Source organism: Rhinatrema bivittatum, chromosome 14 (assembly GCF_901001135.1).
Source record: "Rhinatrema bivittatum chromosome 14, aRhiBiv1.1, whole genome shotgun sequence".
Classification (NCBI taxonomy): domain Eukaryota; kingdom Metazoa; phylum Chordata; class Amphibia; order Gymnophiona; family Rhinatrematidae; genus Rhinatrema; species Rhinatrema bivittatum.
Genome location: NC_042628.1, coordinates 63,179,912 through 63,200,029, shown reverse-complemented (window position 1 = coordinate 63,200,029; position 20,118 = coordinate 63,179,912). Strand labels below are relative to the sequence as shown.

The window sequence follows — 20,118 nt, the reverse complement described above, 5'->3', positions numbered from 1 at the left end:
CCCGCTGGACCACCACGGATTTTAGGCAAGTTTTGGGGGGGGTCCGGAGAGTGGGGGGGGTTGTAATAAACTAAATTTTAAGGGTTGGGGTGGGTTGGTTTTTTTTTTTTTTTTTTTTTTTTAATAAAGGTGCCCACCCCCCACGCTAACCCGAACAACGAATTTTCCCCGAGGTTTGGGGAAAATCCATCTTGGGATTCGGGTCGTACTATCCATGCCAAATTGGACAATTTCTTTGACATTTTCCAATTGGGGAAAAACGAATGCACATCTCTACTAAATATGTGCCACTTTTTTGCTACTCTTATGTTTTGGGGCAGAAGTACTCTATTGATTGCACCTTTAAAATGCTATTAACAGTAATAGTTGGGATAGAGGTAATACCTATTTTTGGCTAACAAATGTTCGAAGGAGCATGCCATTGGGATGATTCTGGTTTGAGCATTGCTTGGAAACTGTTTTCAAACATTCATAAGCCTAATTAAGGTATTCTCTGCCCAGCTACTTATGTCATTTCCTTCAATTACACCAAAAAATACCCAGTATAATTTTTATGCATTTGTATATGGTTGCTTACCACCATCTCATGTCCTGTGCAGCCCCCACTGGAGAGCCTGGCCACAGTGGAAGAGACAGTGGTGCGGGACAAGGCAGTGGAGTCCCTGCGGGCCACCTCCCATGAGCACTCCCCCTCTGATCTGGAGGCCCACTTTGTGCCGCTGGTGAAGCGACTCGCCAGTGGAGACTGGTTCACCTCTCGCACCTCCGCCTGCGGCCTCTTCAGCGTCTGCTACCCTCGGGTTTCCAGCACTGTGAAAGCAGAGCTCAGGCAGTAAGTGGATCCTATTTGGGTGGGGTGGAGAGTCCCATTCCTTTTGCCCTTGATGAGTCTAGCATTAATTTGGGGCATGTCGCATTTGTATCTTACTCTTCTCGGGAGTTTCTCACTCTGTTTGTTTTCTTTTACTGATAAATCAGAAATGCTCCACAGTACATAAATCAACCCAAAAAAACCCAAATGTATAACACTGGCATGATTCAATATTTTTACTAAAAAAACCCCCTTTTTTCCTATTTTTTCCCATTTATAAACACATTTTATGTATTAATGTACTTTGTGATTCCAAATATAAGTAATTTTATAACCAAAAGTGTTCTTTTATAAAAGGGAAAACCTCAGACAGCAGCTGTAGAAAACTTAAAACTTCCATGGCTTTTTAGCATCAGGCTTGCAAACAATTTGCTATCATGTGGGGGGAAAACACTTTTAGTGGAATTTTAAAGTTTTTTTATAAAACCTCAATAAGGAAACTTTTTTATTCTTTCCAATATTCAACTATTTTATGAAATTATTTCAGCTTATTCCCCTTCATACGCTGATGCTTTTATATTTATCTTGCCAACAGATCAGTCCAATTGGTCCATCAAATAATGCAGCCACAAAGTTCTCATTATACCAAACACGGGACTGTCATGGCCATGCTTCTCTGTTTGTGCTGCATCAGGGCCGTGTAACAAAAAAAATTTCATGTCTGGCAGATTGTTTGTATGCCTAACGCAAAAAAAGCCGTGGAAGTTTTCTATGGCTGCTGTCCTTTTATAAAAGAACACTTTTGGTTATAAAATCAGCCCAGACTGTGGGTTGAGCCTCCTGTCCAGCAGATGGAGACAGACCAAAACTGAAAGGGTACCTATATCAGGACAGAGCCTACCCTGCAGCCCTTCAGTATTTGTCTGTCTCCAGCAGATGTGACAGCTCACCCTGCAGTTCCCTGATCTCAGCCATCTTTCGACGGCTTCTCTCTTTCATCTCTTTGTACAGGATCAAGCAAGTACTTGTATTTTAGTTTAAAAAAAAAAAAAAGATTTTTTCTTCACATGAGACAGCGCTGTCTCCTCGCTCTTGCGGGGCCCAGGGGGGCTTGCCCCTTGCATTCAGTAGCCTGGGTTCCTTTCCCGGTGATCCACAGGTGGGGTGAAACTGGTGGTCCAGTCACTCCCCCCCTTACCTGGCTGCTTTGCCCCGGGATGTCCTTTCCCCGGTAGTGCATAGGGATGTGCCATTCCCCTAGGTGGAGTACCAACCAAAAAAAAACATGTACTTCTAATTTTGGTCAGTTTCCTGATTTATCTGCAGCAGCCAAGGTTTTTTTTGGGTGAGGAGCGAGCAGGGTTCGATCCGCTGCCTCTGTTCCTCCCCGGCAGCCTAGCCCAGCTGATTTCTCTTCACTCACGGCTTCCCTTCACAGAGAATGCAGTGTTCACATGCATGCCTCGCCTGTGGGGAGCCCTTGGCGTGTGTTTCGCGCGAGGACTTTTGCTCTGCCTGTCTGCCGGGTGGGGAAGGCCTCTCCCCGGCAGCGACTAAAACTTTAGCCCGGGGTCTCTCCTCCCAACGCATGGCCAGGCCGTTCCCGTGTCGGCAGACCGTGGAAACGGCGGCCATTTTGGGAGTTTTGGCATCCCCCGATTCGGGGCTGCAGGAGGGTGAGGAGTTGGATTTTTTTGTCCCCTCCCCCCCCCCCCCCCCCCCCCCGGCAACGCCAGGCCCCGTTTTTCAGCTGTTTGTGCTTCTAATGCACAAATCTTACCTGGCCAGCTTGCAGGAGGAGGGGGACCCTTCCTCAGGCCCTCTGCCTGCGAAGATTCCGCGGTTGTCCCCTCCGCTCACCCCACGGATCCTGCTCCACAGGGGCTCGTGCGGGTGGTGCCGGGGGCCCCTCCCCCCCCCCCCCCCCCCGGCTCCTCCGGGGGTTCCGGTCCAGGATCCGGATGCAGATTTGGCAGACCGCCCCCCCCCCCCCCCCCCCCCCCCCCGGAAGGGAAAGATCCCCGGGTGCTGCGTTCATTTCAACAGGAGGAGCTGGAGCCCTAATTCCCTTTGTACTTCAGGAGCTAGGGATCGAGGGGCTCCTGGCGGGTTCTCTGACTGCCACGCTGCCTGCGCATATGGAACCGGTCCTGGCGGGACTCAGGGGCTCCCGCCTGCGCCTTTCCCTTCCATCCAGTGCACAAGTTGCTCCTGCTCCCGAAGCGGGGCTTCGCGTATGGAGAGCTATGGACAAGCTGTATCCTCTCCCTGAGGACTGCCTTGACATGCTGAAAATTCCCACGGTGGATTCTTCTGTCTCCGCTGTTACCAAGCACACCACTATCCTAGTGGTGGGAGCCACGGCCCTGAAGGACGTGCAGGATCGCAAGCTTGAATTCCACCTCAAACGCATCTTCGAAGTTTTGGCTCTAGGAGTTCGGGCAACGATCTGCAGCAGTCTCATGCAGCAGGCAAGCCTTAGGTGGGTCCAACAATTACTCTGCATGCAGGACCTCCTGTCTGCAGAGGCGGAGCGCTTGGAAGGCGCCATAGCATATGGGGCGGATGCTCTGTATGACCTCCGCATCCAGGCAAAGGCGATGGCTTCGGCAATCTCAGTCAGACGTCTCCTCTGGCTACGCACGTGGTCGGCGGATCAGTCTTCCAAGTCTAGGTTGGGCACTCTCCCTTTCAAGGGTAAGTTGCTGTTCGGCGAGGACCTTGAACAGCTTATTAACTCCTTGGTAGAGAATAAGATTCATAAACTGCCTGAGGACCGTCCGAAACAGACAAGAGCCTTTGTTCCCGCTTCCGGGGCCAGCGTACATTTACTGCTCGGGTGTGCGGGGTCTCTACCAGAGATTATTCTTCCATATCCTGGTCTTGGTCCCAGTCTTTTCGGGGATGACGGCCCTTCCGAGATGGGGCTCCTCAGCGCCCCATGCCTCTCTTGGGGACCCTCTGCTCCATCGCCGGGGAAGGCCTGCGCTATCGGCGCCGAGCCCCGCCGGGGGAAGGTCAGTGTTTAGCCCCCTCGCCCGAGCGGCCTCAACGCCGAGAACGGGCCGGAGAGCAAAAGAAAAGAAAAAATTACAGCAGCAGCTAGAACGGGAAACAAAATTGAAAAATCGCGCCGAACCCGCAGAGACACGCCCACGCCGCCGCTCCAATCAGATCAGGCCCTGCTGCCCTTTAAATCGAGGTGTTTCGGCGCCATTTCCTCCTCTTCTCTTCACTGCTCCATCGCCGGGGAAGGCCTGCGCTATCGGCGCCGAGCCCCGCCGGGGGAAGGTCAGTGTTTAGCCCCCTCGCCCGAGCGGCCTCAATGCCGAGAACGGGCCGGAGAGCAAAAGAAAAGAAAAAATTACAGCAGCAGCTAGAACGGGAAACAAAATTGAAAAATCGCGCCGAACCCGCAGAGACACGCCCACGCCGCCGCTCCAATCAGATCAGGCCCTGCTGCCCTTTAAATCGAGGTGTTTCGGCGCCATTTCCTCCTCTTCTCTTCACTGCTCCATCGCCGGGGAAGGCCTGCGCTATCGGCGCCGAGCCCCGCCGGGGGAAGGTCAGTGTTTAGCCCCCTCGCCCGAGCGGCCTCAACGCCGAGAACGGGCCGGAGAGCAAAAGAAAAGAAAAAATTACAGCAGCAGCTAGAACGGGAAACAAAATTGAAAAATCGCGCCGAACCCGCAGAGACACGCTGCTCATGACGCCCAGCGCAAACAGCGAGGCAAAAGCGAAGTCAATTATAGCTTTTACAAATAACTCACATCCGCGCCAAAAATCACCGTGATCCGAAGCCCCGCCCACCGAAGCCAGCCTCCAACAGGAGCCAGCCCAGAGGGGCTTTAAATTCGATTAAGCCCGGCGTCGCGCGCCTAAGGAGCGCAACAAAGGGGCTTGCCCCTTTGTCTCGCCCCTTCGTAGAGCCCCGAGCAGGCCCCGAGCCACACCCGCGGAATAACCTAAATCTACAACGTAGCAGCTAGCAAAGGTACGGAGCCTACCGATTCAGCCGTATGGAATAAAAGTCCCACCCAACCAACCTCATCCTTTCCAGTCTCTACAGCGTCGTAACAGACTACTACAATAAGACTCTCACCCTGTCAGAACGCCAGTCGTACAACCTCGCTACCTCCGCACCCGAACCTCGATCCATTCACCCTTCTCACCTGCAGCCTCACCTGCAAGCTTCCAGCATTCATCCAGCCTCTTCTGCAAGCTTCCAGCATTCATCCAGCCTCTTCTGCAAGCGTCCAGCATTCATACAGCCTCACCCGCAAGCTTCCAGCATTCATACAGCCTCACCCGCAAGCTTCCAGCATTCATCCAGCCTCTTCTGCAAGCGTCCAGCATTCATACAGCCTCACCCGCAAGCTTCCAGCATTCATCCAGCCTCACCTGCAAGCTTCCAGCATTCATCCAGCCTCACCTGCAAGCTTCCAGCATTCATCCAGCCTCACCTGCAAGCTTCCAGCATTCATCCAGCCTCTTCTGCAAGCTTCCAGCATTCATCCAGCCTCTCCTGCAAGCTTCTAGCACTCTTCATGACCCACCTGCAAGCTTCAAGTACTCATACACCATCCCATGCAAGCCTCTAGCTTTCATCAAACCTGCACATACAAGCCTCCAACTTTCACATAGCCCCTCCTTCTTAATCCTTCTAACCTCGCAACATAGTCCCTCAAATGGCCCCATTTTTCACAATTCCAATTCTTCAACATAATACACCACCCAAAAGAATTTCTTTCCGACATGCCCAACAACACAACCTTAAATCCCTCTCTTCAACTTTGATCACTCCTTCCACGCAACTTCTAGGCCTCACCCTTTTCTCTTTAAGCCTTTTCAATGCTCAATCTCTAACGAAGAAGTCTGTAATCTTAAATGACTACCTCATCGACGTGAAACCGGAGATATGTGCAATCACTGAAACTTGGTTAAAACCATCAGACACAGCAATAATTAATCAACTACCTACAGAGGCTTACGACTTCTTCTCGCTTCCGCGTCATAAAAAAAAGGGAGGAGGTATTCTTTTAGCAACTAAAAAGGACCTCAGATTCTCTCTACATCAATCCAATTCCAATTCAAAACTTGAATTCGGCTTCTTCACCTCAGACAAGCTCCAAATCCTTCTCGTATATGCTCCCCCAGGACTCTTGGAATCAGATGCTTCACCACTGGTCGAACTAACTTCCTCCCTCATCAACTTTGACTCGCCAGCTATCATTCTAGGTGATTTCAACATGCACGTTGATAACCCTACCCTATCACCTAACTGTGAAACACTACTCACAGCCTTCACAGCGCTAGGCTTCACTCAATTAGTTAACAAACCTACCCACAAAGCCGGCCACACACTAGACCTGATCTTCGTTAACGCTGCAATCAAGCCCGCATCTATCCCAAATTGCACTAAGGTCCCGTGGTCAGATCACTACCTCATAACAACTTCATTCTCTATAAAAGATACCAACCCGGCTTGCATTCCTTCGCCCTCCTTCAATTACAGGAAAACTTGCTCCCCAGAAGACCTTAACAATCACCTTTCACCACTACTCCACCAACTGGACCTTACAGATCCGAACGCAGCACCTCGATCATGGAATACAATCACCGAAACTATAGCTAACAAGCTATGCCCTCCTATTACAAAAAAACCACACCAGAATTCCTCCAAAAGACAGCCATGGTTCTCTTTAGAACTAAGAAAGCTCAAACTCCAACTAAGACAAAATGAGGCTAAATGGCGCAAAAACCCAGGAACCAACACCCTTTCAATCTACAAATCATCTCTGCACCAATACAAATCAAGCACCCTAAGATCCAAGAGGGACTACTACGCCTCGAAGATACACAACCTTGTATTCGATGCCAAAGCCCTCTTCAGCTATGTAGCCAACCTCACACAATTAAACCAACCAGAGATTGCTCATGACCAAGCTCAATCGAAAGCGGAAGAATTAGCTCTATTCTTCAGCAACAAAATCAATACTCTTCTATCGCAGCTCCCCACGAACCCCACTGTTCCACTAACCACTCCTCAACCTTCAATCAACTACACTCGGTTAGAAGAACTTGACACAACTTCATCCACTGAGATCCAAGGAATTCTAAGGAAAATGAAACCTTCCTCTCACCCTTCGGATCACATCCCAGCCAAACTACTACTATCAATTCCAGAATCTATCTCCAAAACCCTGGCAGATATCATAAATTGCTCCCTTACACAAGGAATCTACCCTGACAACCTCAACCTTGCCTCACTCAAACCCCTTCTCAAAAAACCAAATCTCGACCCAAACGATTCTAACAACTTTAGACCGATAGCCAACCTCCCATTCATAGCCAAGATAATGGAAAAATTGGTAAACTCACGACTCTCAAACTACATTGAAGATAATAACCTTCTATTCCCATCACAATACGGATTCCGTAAAACCTTAAGCACGGAAGCCCTCCTCATCTCTATGACTGACCACATCATCCTAGGCTTAGACAAAGGACAAGCCTTCCTTCTGATACTACTCGACCTTTTGTCTGCATTTGATACGGTCAATCACTCCCTTCTCACTAACCAACTAACAGCCATAGGTATCTCAGGCACTGCCCTATCATGGTTCAGAACCTTCCTCAGCAACAGAGGATATAAGGTTAAGATTCATAATAAAGAATCCTCTCTTCACCCCGCGTCAGTAGGAGTCCCTCAGGGCTCATCCCTGTCTCCTACCTTGTTCAACATTTATCTGTTACCCTTATGTAAACTTCTCACCGACCTCAATCTCAAACACTTCCTCTATGCAGACGATATTCAGGTCTTGATCCCCATCGAAGAGTCACTCGCAAAAACACTGTCTCACTGGGAAACCTGCCTCCAAAACATCAAACAGCTTCTCACAAGTCTCAACCTGATACTAAATTCATCAAAAACGGAACTTCTACTCATCACACCAGAAAACAGCTCCCTCACACACACTCATCCCACCGTACCAAATACTACACAAGTAAGAGACCTAGGAGTTCTAATTGACAATCACCTAAACCTGAAAGCTAACATCAACAAAACCACCAGAGACTGCTTTTATAAGCTCCAAGTGCTGAAAAGAATACGACCTCTCTTCCACACACATGACTTTAGAACGATTCTACAATCAATCATTTTCGCAAAGCTGGACTATTGTAACACCATCATGCTTGGTCTCCCCTCATCACACACCAAACCATTGCAAATGGTCCAAAATGCCTCCGCCCGTATACTCACTAACACCAGGAGAAGAGAACACATAACCCCAATCCTGATGGACCTTCATTGGCTGCCCATACACTTCAGAATAATCTACAAGGCCATTCTCACCATTTTCAAAAACATCCATCAATTAGCTCCAATCGATCTCCATATCCCCCTCCGATTACACCATTCAACAAGACCGACAAGAGATGCTTACAAAGGATCACTTCAAGTACCCCCAGCCAAAACTACCAGACACATCACGCTTAGAGATCGGGCATTCTCCACAGCCGGTCCAACTTTATGGAACTCCATTCCCCCGGATCTTAGAATGGAACCCAGCATCTCAACATTCAAGAAAAAACTCAAGACGTGGCTATTCACGCAGGCATTTCCTAACTCCAACATTATTTAACTCATCAATCAACACGCTTCGCTAATAACATTAATAGCCACCTCTTACAATGTTATTTATACAATGCTATTTATACATATATATAATCATCTGATCTTCATTTTCCTTCTCACTCCAAGTTATTGATTTCCTTGTTATATGTAACTGCTTTTCTGCACTTTTGTTCAAATTGTAAAGTCTTATTATTATTGCACCCCTGTTTCTTGTGAACCAGCATGATGGGACTATCGTCCTGAATGTTGGTATATAAAAAAACTTAAATAAATAAATAAATAAATGGAGGGTGACGACCCCCGGGTGCTGCGCATCTTTCAGCCCGACAAGCTGGATGATCTCATCCCACATATTCCAGAGTTATGAACAAGCTCTCTCCACTCCCAGAGGACTTTTTGGAGACACTCAAGGTACAGACAGTAGATTCGGTGGTCTCAGCGGACCACTATCCCGGTCACGGGGGGGGGGGGCACTGCCCTCAAGGATCTTCAAGACAGGAAGCTCGAGGTCTACCTCAAGAGGGTGTTTGAGGTTTCTGCGCTGGGGGTTCGGGCGCCGATCTGCAGCTCGCTAGCTCAGCAGGCGGGTCTGCGATGGGTACAACAGCTCATCACCTCTCGGGACCTTCCCCCGGAGGAGGCCCTTCAGGCGGACAGATTGGAGGCTGTGATGGCCTATGGGGCGGACGCTTTCTATGACCTCCTGCGTATCCTCGCCCGTTCAATGGTGGTGGCGGTCTCTGTCCGTCGTCTGCTCTGTCTAAGAAACTAGTCAGCTGATACCTCCTCGAAGACTCGCCTGGGATCGCTTCTCTTCAAGGGAAGGTTTCTTTTTGGGGAAGACCTGGATCAGATCATAAAGTTCCTCGGTGAGAATGCGGTTCACAGACTCCCGGAGGACAGACCACGTTCTCCCAGATCCTTCGGTGCCTCCAGGAGCCGTTATCGCACGCAGCGCCGCTTCCATAACAAAAAACAATAGCCCTCCTGGACGCAGGCTTACCCGTTCGAGCTCCTGGAACCGGCCCTTTCGAGGGCGCAGGCCCGGCAGGGACGGCCTGTCCCACGGCGCCAACACCAAGCCCGCCCAATGATGCCAGGGGGGCCCACACGGCGATTCCCAGGATCGGGGGTCGGATTTCCCTCTTCTACGAGAAGTGGGCCCGAATCACGTCAGATCGGTGGGTGCTGGATATTCTAAAGCACGGCTACGCATTGGAATCTGTTCGTCCTCCAAGAGACAGGTTTCTCTTCTTCTCCTGTGGATCCTCCCTGAAGCAGGCCGCAGTTCGACAGACCTTAGACAGTCTCCTGGATCTGGGAGCAATTCTGCCAGTGCCACCCTCCGAAGTGGGCAGGGGTCATTATTCTATCTACTTCGTGGTACTCAAGAAAGAAGGCACCTTCTGACCAATCCTGGACCTCAAGCTGGTGAACAAGTCACTCAGGGTACCGCGCTTCAGGATGGAAACCTTCCACTCGGTGGTGGCTGCAGTTCACCGTGGGGAGTTCCTGGCCTCTCTGGAGCTTACGGAGGCGTACCTGCACAATCTGATCCTCATGGCGCATCAGTGTTTCCTCCGCTTCCAGATTCTAGGACAACATTTTCAGTTTCAGGCCCTGCCCTTCTGTCTCTCAACAACTCCACGCACCTTCACGAAGGTCATGGTGGTAGTGGCGGCGGCCCTACGGCGAGAGGGAATCCTGGTACATCCATATCTAGACGACTGGCTCGTCCGGGCGAAATCTCTGTCTCAAGGCCGGCAGGCAGTAGACAGTGGTGCAGCTCCTCCAGTCCCTTGGCTGGGTCATCAATTACGCCAAGAGCAGCCTGTCTCAGTCGCTGGATTTCCTGGGGGCGCAATTCGACACGGTGGAGGGGAAGGTGTTTCTTCTGCTGGAGAGGGCTCAGGCCTTAAGAGTCCAGACTCTTCCGGAGCCCACAGCCTGGGACTACTTGCAGGTCCTGGGATCCATGGCGTCCACGATAGACCTGGTGCCTTGGACATTCGCACACCTGCAGAGGGCTCTACTATCCCGCTGGAAGCCGGTGTCATGGGTTTTCCAGGCGATTCTACATCTTCCGTTGGTGGTTGGACCCATTGCATCTGGCTCAGGGAGTCTCCCTGGATGTTCCCGACTGGGTAGGGGTGACCACGGATGCCAGCCTCTTGGGCTGGGGGGCAGTATGTCAGTCCAGCTCTGTTCAGGGCCGGTGGACGGCGGAGCAAGCACGCTGGCCAATCAACCATCTGGAGACCAGGGCGGTATGCCTGGCCTTGCAGGACTTCCTTTCACTAGTTCGCCTTCGGGCGGTGCAGATCCTTTCGGACAATGCGACTACAGTAGCCTACATAAATCGGCAGGGGGGAACGAGGAGCCGTCACGTTTCCCTAGAGGCGGACCGGCTGATGCAGTGGGCGGAGTCAAACCTGTCCCGCATTGCGGCCTCCCACATCGCAAGGGTCGACAATGTTCATGCAGATTTTCTCAGCCAGCAGCGGCTCGACCCAGGGGAGTGGGATCTCTCGGAGGCAGCGATGCGCCTGATAGTACAGCGGTAGGGGTCTCCCCACGTGGATCTCATGGCCACGTACCGCAACGCCAAAACTCTCCGTTTCTTCAGACATAGAAGAAAGCGCGGCGCGGAGAGAGTCGATGCTCTGGTGCTGCCGTGGCCGTGTCAACTCCTCCTCTACGTGTTCCCTCCGTGGACCCTGATAGGCAAGATTCTGCGAAGATTGGAGGGGCATCGGGGCCCAGCAATCCTGGTGGCACCAGAGTAGCCCCGTCATCCTTGGTTTGCCGATCTCCTTAACCTGGCGGTGGAAGGCCCCTTATGGCTGGGTCACCTACCTCGACTTCTCCGACAAGGTCCCATATTTTTCGAGGGGGTGGATCGCTTTTGTCTTGCGGCCTGGCTTTTGAGAGGAGCAAGTTGAGATGTCATGGATACCCGGAGCCTGTGATATCCACCTTGCTGAAGGCGGGCAAGACCCCTACTTCCGTAGCCTACGTCAGGGTCTGGAGGATCTTCGAGTCCTGAGGCACAGCTCATTCCATATAGGCAACGCACGCCACAATTGCTCAGGTCCTTTCGTTCCTGCAGGATGGGGTGGACAAGGGCCTGGCTTATAACTCTTTGAGGGTTCAAGTGGCGGCCGTGGGTGCCCTATACCATTGGCGGGACCGGACCCTCATCTCCTCTCACCCGGATGTTGCTCGTTTCCTTAAGGGAGTAAAACATCTGAGGCCACAGAGGCAGTTGCCCTGCCCTACCTGGAACCTCAACTTGGTACTCAGAAGTATGGGCAATCCGCCGTTCGAGCCTCTACGAACTGCCACTCTCAAGGTCCTCACTCTTAAGACGATTTTCCTGGTGACCATCGCCTCTGCTCGCCGTGTGTCTGAATTGCAGGCTTTGTCATGCAGGGAGTTGTATCCCCGACTTACAGACGCGGGGGTTACCCTGCGGACGGTGCCTTCATTTCTTCCCAAGGTGGCTTCCACTTTTCATCTTAACCAGACGGTGGAGTTGCCCTCCTTCTCCTCGGTTGATTCTCGGGACCTACACAAGCTTGATGTCAAACATGCTCTGATGCGTTACTCGGAGGTCACCAATGATTTCCGGCTCTCGGACCATCTGTTTGTACTCTGGTCGGGTCCACGGAGGGGCTGTATGGCTTCCAAATCGACCATAGCCCGCTGGCTGAAGGAAGCCATTGCGGCAGCATATATTGGTGCTGGGAAGACTCTGCCGCTGGGGGTAAAGGCCCACTCTCTGCGTTCTCAAGCCACGTCTTGGGCGTAACTTCTCTCGGTTTCCTCTCAGGAGATCTGCAGAGCAGCCACCTGGAAGTCTCTCCACACCTTTGCTCGACTCTATCGATTTAGATGTTCGGGCGCAGACTCCGGGGTCTTTTGGAGATAGCGTTCTTCGAGCAGGGCTGTCTAGGGCCCACCCTCAGTAGGGACGCTTGGGTACATCCCACCGTCTGGACTGATCCTGGTACGTACAGGGAAAAGAAAATTATTCCTTACCTGCTAATTTTCGTTCCTGTAGTACCAAGGATCAGTCCAGACACCCTCCCTCTGTTTTCCTGCTTGAACTGACGCTTGGATACTTTCATAGATATATCTCTCTCTGTATATCAACATGCATTCTTCTACTAATGTTTTCCATTGTGTCCTCATCTTCAGTCCTGTTGGCAAGTTGCCGGGGTGGGACACGAGTTAGTTTGAGTTCTCACCGTTACTTAATGGCTGTTTGGTTCGCTTGATCCCTCTGGCTTTTTGCTTCTCCTCTGGCTTTGATAGTCTATGTACTGGGGCATGAGAACAGGGATGTGGTCTTATGTAGTACCTCCCTCAGAAGTTTGTTCTGACTCCCATCTGCTGGACGGGGGACATAACCGTCTGGTCTGATCCTTGGTACTACAGGAACGAAAATTAGCAGGTAAGGAATAATTTTCTTATCTCTTGTTCTTTATACAGCAGGATCATTAGTAGTAAACGGAGCACTGAAGTAGATGTTGGGCGTATGAGGATTATAGTCCCCACCCCAGCACCTCCGAATTAGCGTAATTGCATCTGTTAGGATTTCCTGCTGTGAATAAATGCTATACCTCATGCTCTCTCTCCCTTGCAGACACTTCCGAAATCTGTGCTCTGATGATACGCCCATGGTCCGGCGTGCTGCCGCCTCTAAGCTGGGTGAATTTGCCAAAGTTCTGGAGCTGGAACACGTGAAGAGTGAGATCATACCCATGTTTTCTAACCTGGCCTCTGATGAGCAGGTGCGTTACCTCTGTCGCTGGGGGACAGAGCACATATCCCACACACACTGCCATATAACCAGTTCAGAAGGTGCTATGCTATTTCATACCAGCTTGATGTAAATATCCAGGATTCTATTAGTCTGTGAATTGTCATTTCCCTGTACATACCCAGATCGGTCCAGACTCCTGGATTTTGCCTCCTTGCCAGCAGTTGGAGACAAAGTTTCACTGACACTGTACATAACCCAATATGCCACCTGCAGACCCTCAGTATTTCTCTGTTTCCAGTAGATGATAGATGGTGCAAAACCTGCAGTTCTGCAGTCAGGAGACTGTTTTGGATTTATGAGCCTTCCTCCCAGGGGTTTTTTTTTTTTGGGTCCTTCCCTGTCTGGTCAAAGTGGATGAGCTGGGGGTCGGTGACCCTTTTTGTATGCTTGCTCCTTTCTTCCGAGGGGTATAAATCTGGTGGTCCAGATCACTCCCCTTCACGAGGCTGCTACAGGTCAGGGCGACTGTTTTTTCTTTTAGTCTGTCCCTTTTTTTTAAAATTTGGCTGATTTTCCTTTTTTTCTGCTAGCAGCTCTGAGTTTAAAAACAAAACACGGAACTAGATAAAAGAATCTGTGCAGCAGTGAGGTTCTAGGCGAGGAAGCTACCTTAGCCGCTCGGGGATCTCAGCGATGGGGTTTTTCAGTAGCTTCTCTGCCTGCGGAGGAGTCAGGGTGTTGGCTCCGAGGGATTGTTCCCGTACTTATTAGGGTGCGGGGAGGAACAGCGGGTGCGTGCAGCACAAGCATTCAGAGGTCTGCGTCCAGCATGGCCGCACCAGTAGAACAAGCTCACAGATTTTGAGGTCTATCACTGAGGCTTTCCCTGTCAGTGGAAATGGTGGCCATTTTCAATTCCCTAACAGCATCAGCAGGAGAGGCAGGGGAATTCCCCCCCCCCCCCCCCCCCAATAACTATTGCTGGCAGTTCCCTGTCCTGCAGAGGTGCAGAGGCACTTGCTCTGAGGAGGAATAGAGGTCTTCTGCCGGTTATAATTTGCTATGCACAAAGCATGTTTAGTGAAATACTGGCTCTTGGCCCCAGTCCCCATGGATTCTCAGCCAGTCAAGAGGCTTGATCTATTGAACCTCTTCAGGCTGATGATTTTCGGTGCCGGATGTTAGAAGGATCCGGGCCTAAATGTACTTAAGGTGCAGGCAGATTTTACTTAGCCGTGTGGTAGGCCACTGCAGCAGTTCTTTTCTCGCATGCATAGGTGTGTGCGCGCATTCTCACCGTGTGACAGTTGCATGTGCTGGGACCTGTGCGCATAAGTCTATGGCCTAGACTTGAGCGTGTACTTCTGCGGTCTAGACTTGAGTGCGTATTTTTGCGGATACTTGTGCATGTAAGGCTGCAACCTAGACTGTAGCACGTATTTGCACAGCTACTTGCGCGCTTATGACTATGGCCTACTCAAGCGCATATTTGCGCATGCACTTGTGTGCATATTTTTATGCATCTTGGAGGGGTGTGCTTGTATGCTCAAGTGGCATTGGTATGAGCAAGGAGCCCACCTGGACCTGAAGTTCAGGAGAGCTAGGTGCCAGGGATGAACCTGTCCAAGTGCCATCTGATAGCAATTCAGTCCGCACACTCTGTTTTGTTTTTTAGGACTGTTTAGATGCTCAAAGCAATTTGACTACTACAGTTCCCTGTACGTACCCGGATCAATCCAGACTCCTGGGTTTTGCTCCCCCCCCCCCCCCCCCCCCCACCCTAGCAGATGGAGACAGACGTTTAGCAACGAACTCCGCCTTATCTAGGCTGGTGCCACCTACAGTCTGGCAGTATTCTTCTGTCTCCAGTAGGTGGAGGAGGTGCCAAACCCACAGTCTGAGTTAGGGCCTAACTGTGTAGTTAGGGTTAGGCAAAAAAAAAAAAAAGTCAGGGACAGGTTTTTCTTGTTTGGAGACAGACTGCAGTGTGTTCCTGCAGGTCGGGGTCTCCTGCCTCCCAGAGGGTTGTGAGGTCCTGAGTGGACCATCCCCCCTGGTTCCAGAGGCTGTATCTGTTGTGGGTTGACGACCCATCAAACACTTATACTACTGGGGGTGATACCGGGGAGCCCAGCTCACTCCCCCCAGTAGGTTCAGGACCCAGAGGCACCGGACAGGTACTTTGAAAGAAGAAAAATTTTTTTACTATCCTTCGTTATTTTTGCGTGGCTGTTCTCCAAGGTTACCCTGATCGCGGGGGAGGGGGATGGTGGTTTTCCGACGTGTTTTCTGGGAGCGGGGCGGTCGTTTTATTCGGCCTCCATGCCGTGTCGGGCCTGCGGCGCGGCTGTCTAGAGACAGCCTGTGTGTTTCCGGGGGTGAGGGCGCCTCTGCAGCCCCGAAGGGGGTATTGCTTCGGGTCCAGATGATGATGGGTGCATTTGGAGAGCTGCCGGGGACAATTCCTGCTCCGTTCCTCGGCAGCGCGGGTTCGGATGCCATTTTGGGTCCCCAGAGGTCAGCGGCTCCGGTGGGCGACATTTTGCCTCCCTTCACGCCTATGGGTTCGGCTGCGCACGGAGAGGAGGATCTTCCTCCCAGTTTTTCCCCGCAGCGCAGAGTCCCTGAGGGGGACAGGGTCGCAGAGGAGAGCAGGTCTCAGCCTGCAGATACTGCTGTAGGGGATGTGGATGACACTTCTTCGGATTCGTCATTCTCCTCAGATTTTGTTCTCATGCATAAGGCCCACAAGGCGGGAAAAAAGAGGCCTCTCCTATCGGACTCCCAGCCCCGGCCTCCTAAGCGGGCTTGGGTTCCGCAGGAAGCGAATCCCTTGCCTGAGCAGCGGCTGAAGCCCTTAAGAACCCCGGTGACTGATTCAGATTCGACTTTGGAATCGGACAAGGATGACGGGGTCTTGCTCTCTCATCCTCCCAGGGGGTGGAGGGAGACTCCGAGAGACAACAGGGAGGACTACATGGAGTCCAGGGGCTGGACAGTGATGATCCATAGGTGGTCCGGCTTTTTCGAAGGGATGAGCTAGGACCTCTTATACCTGCTATCCTGGGGGAGCTAGGCATTCAGCTCCCTCAAGAGGAGGCTTGGCTCTACAGACCCTGTGGTATTGGGACTCCGGGGGCCTCCTTCCCTTTCCATTTTTCAGCCACGGACTTACTTTTTAAGGAGTGGGACACTCCGGACTTGGGACTGAAGGTGGCTAAGGACATGGATAAGCTCTATGCCTTACCTGAGGAGGCCTTGGGTTCCTAAGGTTACAGGGGGAACAGCCCTGAAGGACCTACAGGATCGTAAGCTGGAAGTCCAGCTTAAAAAGATATTTGAAGTCTCCACCCTGGGGATTCGGGCAGCGATATGTAGTAATTTTTCGTTGCGAGCAGGTCTACGTTGGGTCCAGCAGCTCCTTGCCAGCGAGTCATTATCCCAGGAGGAAGCCCTACAGGCTGTCATTGCTTACAGTGCGGATGCCTTTTATGATTTGCTTCACACATCTGCCAGGACCATGGTGTCGGCGGGGTCCGCACGGCGCCTTTTGTGGCTCTGTAACTGGGCTGCGGACGTGTCTTCGAAGGCTCAGCTAGGTTCCTTGCTGTTCAAAGGTAAGCTCCTTTTCGGCAAGGAACTGGAGGACCTAATCCAGTCCTTAGGCGAGAATAATGCGCATCACCATGATCACATAACACCGGTACTCCAATTCCTTCACTGGCTACCAATAGCATCGAGAATTAAATACAAAAGCCTTACCCTCATACACAAATCCATCCACAACCAAGAAATGCAATGGTCCTCTGACCATTTTACATTCCACAAATCTAATAGACCTACAAGAACAATACACCAAGCCAAACTCAAGACTCCCGCTCTCAAACAAATTAAACATGTTTCCACAAGAGAACGTTCATTCACCATAGCAGGAACCGACCTTTGGAATAAAATGCCCGCAGACCTGCGCCTGGAGCCTTGTCACAAGAAATTCAAACAAAACTTAAAAACTTGGCTCTTCAGAGAAGCTTATACATAATGTCCTCCTACTCCTTAAACAGCCATCCTACCCAATCAGCCTCCCTCTCCTTCTCCTCAAAGAGCCATCCAACCTCAAATAGCCACCCTCTCCCCCCCCACCCCTTTTCACCTCTATCTGCCTCTTCCTCTCCCTGAACGTACCTAATTATACATAGATTGTATATTAATATTTGTACATAATGCACCTAATCATATATAGTTTGTAATTATACATAGTTTCTCCCAGGAGATTAGATGGGAACCAATTGTACTATATGTTTACTCTTTGCCTGGTTTATTGATATATGCTTGTTCTTTCTGAATTGATTGTAAAGCCTGTTGCAAAATTATTGTTCATTGTGAACCGAGGTGATGTTTGAAACGTTCCGCGGTATATAAAAAACCTTTAAATAAAATAAGGGGCATCACCTACCAGAGGATAAGCCGAAGTCAAGAGGAGCTATCCCCTCCAGATCTCATTTTCGTGGAGGTCAACGGACCCGGACTTCCAGAGGATCGGTTTCTTCTTTTCATCACAATGCCAGTAGCCAGCAGTCCTACACTCTGTCCTTTCGGGGGTGGCGTTTCAGTAGACCTGGCTCCGGCCAGGGTGCGCTGGGTGGAAAGACCTCACAATGAAGGGCAACCGGCTCATTCCTTGGTCCCAGAAGTGGGCGGCAGACTGGCGCTGTTCTACGAGGAGTGGGCCAAAATAACGTCGAATCAGTGGGTCCTCTCTGTGATAAGACACTGTTACGTGTTAGATTTTGCACTTATGCCCCGCCAGCAGTTCCTGGTCTCTCCCTGTACCAAAGCACAGAGCGGTTCAAGAAACGCTGCAGAGGCTGCTCATCCTCGGAGCTATCATTCCGGTGCCGTCTGAGGAGCTTCGAAAGGGCCAGTACTCCATTTATTTCGTGGTCCCCAAGAAAGAAGGAACCATTCGACCCATTCTAGATCTCAAGCGGGTCAACAGATGTCTGCGGATTCCTAGATTCAGGATGGAAACGCTAAGATCCGTCATTGCATCGGTGAGAAGAGGGGAGTTTCTGGCATATCTGGATCTCACCGAAGCCTATCTACATATCAGCATCCGAGCAGATCAGCTGTTTCTATGTTTCTCCATTCTGGGACATCACTATCAGTTCCAGGCACTTCCGTTCGGGCTGGCCACGGCACAGAGAACCTTCACCAAAATTATGGTGGTGGTGGCAGTACAGCTCCGCAAGGAAGGATATCTGGTCCAACCGTACTTGGACGATTGGCTGATGAGAGCAATGTCTGAGTTGCATTGTCAGGAAGCGGTCCACCAGGTGCTGCAGTTACTAAGAAACCTTGGTTGGGTAGTCAACCTGTCCAAAGGTCGACTGACTCCCTCTCAGTCCCTGGAGTTTTTGGGGGCTTTGACACTCGTCAGGGCACGGTATCCCTCACGGAAGAGCCGGTGACCAAACTTCAAGGTCAGATTCGGGCCTTGCTAGCCAAGTCTCCTCCAATAGTTTGGGATTACTTACAGGTGCTGGGTTCCATGACATTGGAATTAGTTCCTTGGTCTTTCGCTCATATGAGGCCTTTGCAATCCGCATTACTCTCCCGCTGGAACCCGGTTTCAGAACAGTTTAGTCTTCCTTTGCCTCTGACGGGATACGCTCGTTCCAGTCTGGCCTGGTGGCTCAACCCGGACAACTTAAGGCGGGGAGTGCCTTTGGTAATTCCGGATTGGACGGTGGTCACCACAGATGCCAGCCTTTATGGCTGGGGAGTGGTTTGTCAGCGGACGTCAGTGCAGGGCAGGTGGTCCTCACAGGAGGCCTGGTGGTCCATCAATCGCCTGGAGACCAGAGCGGTGAGGTTGGCTCTGCAGGCGTTTCTTCTAATTCTCCAAGGCAAGTCGGTACGCATTCTCTCGAACAATGTGACCACGGTGGCTTATATCAACCGTCAGGGAGGAACAAGGAGTCAACCAGTAGCGTTGGAAGCTCTGTTACTGATCTCTTGAGCGGAGCAGAACTTGTTCAGCATAGCAGCCTCCCACATTGCCGGAGTTGACAATGTTCAAGCGGACTTTCTCAGTCGACATTGCCTAGATCCCGGAGAATGGGAGCTCGTGAACGAAGCCTTTCATCGCATTTGTGCCTGTTGGGGAACACCCTGTATGGATCTGATGGCGACGTTCAGAAACACCAAGGTGCCACACTTCTTTGCCCACTGCAGGGAACCGTGCGCGGAGGGCGTGGACGCTCTGGTTCTCCCCAGGCCGGTGGATGTCCTACTTTGTTTCCTCCTTGGCCACTCATCAATCGAACTCTTCGCAGAATAGAAGTGCATCCGTCGGAGGTAATTCTAGTCTCACCCGAGTGGCCAAGGCGTCCATGTTTCGTGGATCTGATCAATCTGGCCATCGACAGTCCTCTGCGATTTCCGGATCTGCCGGACCTTCTCCATCAGGGTCTGGTTTATTTCGATCAGGTTGAATGCTTTTGTCTAGCGGCATGGCTTTTGAGAGGAAACATCTGAAGTCCCAGAGGTATTCGGATGCTGTGGTATCTACAATGTTGCAGTCCCGTAAGGTCTCCACTTCCTTGTCTTATATCAGGGTCTGGAAGGTTTTTGATGCATGGTGTCTCGCTAGGGGTGTTGTCTACCTGGGCGGGAGTCTCGGATGTATTGAGTTTCCTTCAGGATGGTTTATCGAAGGGCTTGTCCTGGAGTTCCTTATGAGTGCAGGTGGCCGTGATCGGTTCCTTGCACGGTAACATATATGGGATGCGCCTAGTGACGCATCCTGATGTCTCCCGATTTTTGCAAGGTATGAAGCATTTGAGACCGCCTGTACGGGAACCGTGTCCGTCTTGGAATTGAATTTGGTTCTTAAAGCCT

At 51.1% G+C, this 20,118-nt stretch overlaps 1 protein-coding gene across 2 annotated transcripts in view; it reads left to right on the top strand.

Moving 5' to 3' along the window:
* The window catches only part of LOC115075698 (serine/threonine-protein phosphatase 2A 65 kDa regulatory subunit A alpha isoform), a 206,558-nt gene that overhangs the window by 24,050 nt on the left and 162,390 nt on the right, over positions 1 to 20,118 (top strand). For both annotated transcript variants that reach the window (XM_029576335.1, XM_029576336.1), the window contains 2 exons: positions 600 to 832; positions 13,099 to 13,246. In XM_029576335.1, the coding sequence (XP_029432195.1) occupies positions 600 to 832; positions 13,099 to 13,246 (381 nt within the window). The remainder of the gene's footprint in view (positions 1 to 599; positions 833 to 13,098; positions 13,247 to 20,118) is intronic.